This window comes from Elephantulus edwardii, unplaced genomic scaffold, assembly GCF_000299155.1.
Source record: "Elephantulus edwardii isolate Elephantulus edwardi_28Jun2011 unplaced genomic scaffold, EleEdw1.0 scaffold00289, whole genome shotgun sequence".
Lineage (NCBI taxonomy): Eukaryota > Metazoa > Chordata > Mammalia > Macroscelidea > Macroscelididae > Elephantulus > Elephantulus edwardii.
The window spans coordinates 1,238,038-1,243,058 of NW_006400039.1; the positions used below are offsets into that span (position 1 = coordinate 1,238,038).

At 63.1% G+C, this 5,021-nt stretch overlaps 1 protein-coding gene across 1 annotated transcript; it reads left to right on the forward strand.

The window, feature by feature from the left end:
• The first annotated feature begins 2,348 nt into the window (after window positions 1–2,348).
• LOC102858454 (chromosome unknown open reading frame, human C9orf69) lies at window positions 2,349–2,768 on the forward strand. Its single transcript, XM_006900576.1, has one exon. It carries the CDS (start codon window positions 2,349–2,351, stop codon window positions 2,766–2,768), a length of 420 nt encoding a protein of 139 aa, XP_006900638.1.
• Window positions 2,769–5,021: the final 2,253 nt, after the last annotated feature.

Below are 5,021 nucleotides of genomic sequence, written 5' to 3' on the forward strand. Positions count from 1 at the left end.
GCTCGCGGCGTGCGCGCTCGCGTCACACGCCGCTCTCAGCGCACGCACGCACGCACGCACGCCGCCCTGGGAGCGGAGTTCCGGGACGCGCAGGCCTGCGGAAGCGCTGGGAGGCTGCTCAGCGCGGGGAGGGGGGCGTGGGAAGCGCCCTACGGTGGCCGCAGAGGGACGAGCTACGGCGCCCACGCTGGGCCAAGCGCCGCCGCCGGCCGGGTCCCGACGGCCCTTCGCCCACGGGGCTGTCCCGGGCAGGGACTCGAGACCGGCCGGCGGCCGCCCCCCCCGGAGCTCCGCGTCCTCGCTCTGACTGCAGGGCCGCGCGCCCCCGGCACCATGCGGCCTCCCTGCCCTTCGCGCCCCGGGGGACAGGGGAGCCCGCAGGCCCGGCCCCCAGCGTCGTCGCCGGCCTCCCCCGAGGCTCGGGACCCCGGCGCCGCCGCGGAGAGGACACCCGGTGAGCGGTGTGGGAGCGGCTAGCGGGCTGGCCAGGCCGAGGGCCGGTCGGGGGCGGTGACCAGGCCAGCGGCCCAGCCGAGGGCGGAAGTGGCGGCGGGACCGGCGGGCGTCTCCCGGGCAACCGGCCGGGCGGGGCACGCAGGAGCCGGAAGTGGCTGGAGCCGCGGACAGCGCCAGCCCCGAGCTCCGGACCCCCGGGCCTCGCGCCCTGGACCCCGCGCCCAGGACCCCCGAGCCCCGCAACCCCGCGCCCCGGACTCCAGGCCGCGAGCCCCGGACGGGAGCCAGCCTGGGCCAGGCGGCCCGGGGGATGCGGGCACCTCCCCTGATGGAGACGCGCTGGCCGAAGCGCCTTGATGCCAAGTTATTTAAAACAGCTATTTAAAGCTGTTTATTCCGGCAATTAAGTGCCTCCTAGACGCAGGCAGTTCGCTTCCTCGGGCGTCCGTGTTCCAGGGAGACATCGTCCTTGGTGACCCAGGCCCCGAGCCGCGGGGGCCCCGAGTCCACCCTAGAGCGAGTGGTTGGGGAAGGGCACTGCGGCCGGAGCCTGGCCAGGGCGGCCCAGGTGTCCCCAACCCACGTGCCGCATTGCCACCTCCCCAGACCCGGTGACAGACTGCGCAGGTTCCTCGGACAGGACTTTCCTGGACAGTGCGACCAGGTGGTGGGGAGAGAGCCCGGGCGCCTCGAGGGGCTCCGCTGCGTGTAGGGAGAGGGCATCATGGTCGGTTCTGGAAAGTGGGGGGCTTGGAATAGGGGTCAGAGCGACAGCGTGAGCAAGTTTGGGCATGGACAAGTGCTTTCGGCAGAGCAGAATGAAGAGAGGGGGCTGGGATCCCAAGGAGGGAAGGGGGGGAAGGGGCTGCAGGGCGCAGGCAACTGGGGGCCTCAGGCCAGAGCGGCAGTCCCTCCAGCCGCCTGCACACTCGGTCCTCATTCTGGTCCACAAATGACCTAGGCAAGCTGCAAACCCATTGGGAATCGGAGAACCATCTGCTGCTTCCTAGAAAAAACAAGCCCTTTGCTGGGAAGTCGATTCTGACTCAAAGAAACTCAACAGAACAGAGTAAAACTGGCCTGAAGCCTTTCCCGAGTGGTGGTCTCTCTCAAGCGTCTGCCATCTCTTGGCCACGGAGCCCCTGGGCGGGTTCAGCCTTTCTGTTAGTAACTGGATGCTTCCCCTGCTCCACTGCGCCTCCTGCTAGCCACCAGAGTTAGTTCTGGCTGACAGTGATCTTACAGGACAGGGCTCCAGGGTCACCCCAGTCCTTACTCTACAAACTGACCTTCGCAGGAAGTGCAGCCATAATGCTCCCCAGAAGCAAGGATGTGAGACAGTGCCACGTGCTCTGGGCATGCCATCAGGAGGGACCAGTCCTTTGGAAAACGGGGGTCAGAAAGGGAGGGCAGTCAAGGAGACTGACCCACTGGCCATACAGCAACGAGGCAAGGGTGCACTACGGGGCCTGGGTCCATGCTGTTGACTGGAGGGGTCTGACCTGTCATTCATAGCCTACTGCTTAACCTACTCAGTCCCGGGGTTCATTTTATTTCTGGGTGGGACGAGAAGAGGCACAGAAGAGCCAGTGAGCGGGGACCATGGAGGAGGGAAGGTGGCCAGCTCAGAGAAGTCCCTGGAGCTGGCTCCTGCTGTCCCCATGGGCTGGGGACTTTGGGGTTTCTGGCTTCACACGTTGGTGGGTCTTTGCCCAGTGTCCTCTGGCATCTGTGACAAGGTGCACACGCTGGCCAGCGCTGACCGACCCTCCTTACTGTCCTCTCCCTTGCAGGCCGGCGCCTCCCTGGAGCCCTAGCCACGGGCTCCCAGGCCTAGGCGTCCATGCCTCCCCTATGCTGGCTACCACGAGCTCGCACCGCCGCTGGACCCCATGCCGGTCATCCCCATCCCGCGGCGGGTGCGCTCCTTCCACGGCCCGCACACCACCTGCCTGCACGCAGCCTGCGGGCCGGTCCGCGCCTCGCACCTGGTGCGCACCAAGTACAACAACTTCGACGTGTACCTGAAGACGCGCTGGCTGTACGGCTTCATCCGCTTCCTGCTGTACTTCAGCTGCAGCCTGTTCACCGCAGCGCTGTGGGGCGCGCTCGCGGCGCTCTTCTGCCTGCAGTACCTGGGCGTGCGCGCGCTCCTGCGCTTCCAGCTCAAGCTGTCGGTGCTGCTGCTGCTGCTGGGCCGCCGGCGCGTCGACTTCCGCCTGCTCAACGAGCTGCTCATCCACGCCATCCACGTCACCGTGCTGCTGGTCGGCGGCCTGGGCTGGTGCTTCATGGTCTTCGTGGACATGTAGGCCCGGCCCGGCGGTGTGTGGGGTGTGGGCTCCACGTCTCCCAGGGGCGCGGACAGGGCTGAGGCCGGGGCGACCGACTGCAGCGCCGCCGCACTCTGCCTGCTCCCCCTTCTGTGTGTGCGTGTGGCCCCCACTTCTCAGTCTTCCAGGCCCGCAGCTCCCCCATCCTGGTGGGGGCAGGTGGCTCCTGCTGGCCACACAGCCCTTCCGTGTAGCCAGCCAGCACTCCACCCACTGCACTGCGACTGGCTCTGCGTTCCTCCCCTGCAGACAGTGTCCCAGCACAGTCCTCACCGCTCCGTCTGCCCTCGGTGCCCGACCTCCATCTGTCCCCAGTGTCCAGTCACAGCTCTCAGCCCCCTTGTGAAGAACCTCTGGCCCAGTTCAGGCTCGTGCTTTGCTTAGACTGTGGGTTTGCAGAAAGTGCAGGCGACCTAGCAGATTCTTGACTTGAACTCAGATTTGATGCCACCACCTGTCACCGGCGCTGGCTGTGTCCCTGGTCCAGGGCAGGACCCTTGAAGGCCTTACCCCTGACAGGTGGTGAAGAGCGGAGCTGAGGGCTGGGTGTCCAGTCGGGCTTCTCCGGAGAGCAGCACTGTCTTCCTGGCTTCACACAGCAGCTGGCGTCTCCCAAGTCTTCTCCAGGGAGCAGCTTGAGCTGTTGGAAGGGTATGATTCTCTGAGTGGGAACTTCCTTCCTCGTTGGTCTAGAAAGCATCGAGGCATGAGAGGTAGCAGCGGGCCTGGGGCAGGAGCAGTGGCCTGGGAAGGGCCCCACTGTCCCAGTCCTGTCCTTCCGGCTCTGTCCATGTGGTGTGGCGGTGTGTAGCTGGGTGACGGGTGGAGGAAGCAGGTACTCTTTTGAGCAGGTGGAAGGCAGTGCTGAGTAATGTCACTGGACCACAGGCAGACACTGAACCTGGAACGATGAGTGGGCACCTTCACCCCATTCTTCCCAGGACCCCAGTGCCACCAGGAGAAACCTCAAGAAACACAAATCTTGTTGAGAAAACTCAGCCTCTCCTGTGTATTCATGCGCTGGACTCTGGTCAGCTTCTGTTCCCTGTCACCTTTGTCGTGAGGGGCTGCGTCCACCAGGCACGTTTGCAGTGTAGGTGTCCAGAGCTGCTGCGGGGACCTTCTGAAGACCTGTCTGTGCTTGTTCTCTGCCTCACTGAGACCCTCATGCCCTCTCTAGGGTGTTGAGGGGCAGGGAGGGTGGGGCCAGGGGCTAGCCCTGTCACACTGACCCAAGTCTCAAACAATCACCTGCATTAAACTTATTTTCTTAACGTGTGCACGGCGTGATTGTTGTTTACGTGATCCATCTTTTTAAAAAAACAACTTGTGTATGTAGCAGAGTATATACCAGGCCAGTCACTGCTGCATGTCCAGTCAGCGATGTGACGACGTTCTCGGAGACGTGCTCGCAGCCTCCTTTCTGAACGGCTGCTCCGCTGCTATGGCTGCACTGCCCTCCAAGGTGCCTGTAACCTTTCCAGGTGTTCTGGTCAGTTGAGCTAAAAAGACTGCTCTGTGGCATCTAAGAATGGGGCCTCTGGTGGCCTAAGGGTAAGGAATTATGCTATCAACCCAAAGGCATGGGTTCGAATCCACCAGCAGCTCTGTTGAAGAAAAGCTGGGCAGTCAACTCCTGTGTGATTTACTGCCTCTAAAACCCACTGGAGGGTCCACTGTGAGTCGGTCCTGCCTCTGTGGCACCCAGCAACAATGACCGATCGCATCAGATCAGCTGCCATAGCAACCCAGGTCCAGCCTGCTTTCTCCTCACACCACCGCTGTCTGCGTCAGCCTGTCCCGTTGCCGGGTGTCTGCTTTAGCAGAGGTGATGTCCCAGGAAATGAGTGACTAGAAACAAGCAGAGCACCCTAAGGTGCCCCTGGGCACTGCCAACTTAGTTACGTCTTTAAACAAGAGTCAGAGGGGTGTGGAGTAATGTGGTGGCTACATAGGACACCTCAGTGACCCCAAGGTCAGTGCAGGAGCCTCTCCTGGGGATAGCCATCATTACAGGCCCATTGCCAAGTAGTGAGAAGACCCTAAAGCCCCTTGAGAGGAGGCGGTGAGCCCGCTACGGCCACCTTCCCCAGACAGAACTGTGCCAGTGCTGGGGTATGTTCCTCTGTGGGCTGTGCTGGGAGGACCTGACGAGCAGAATAGCTTTCCCTGTAAATGCAAGACGCTCTGGATTCTGGGCAGGACACAGGGAACAAGCCCCCACAGGGCTGC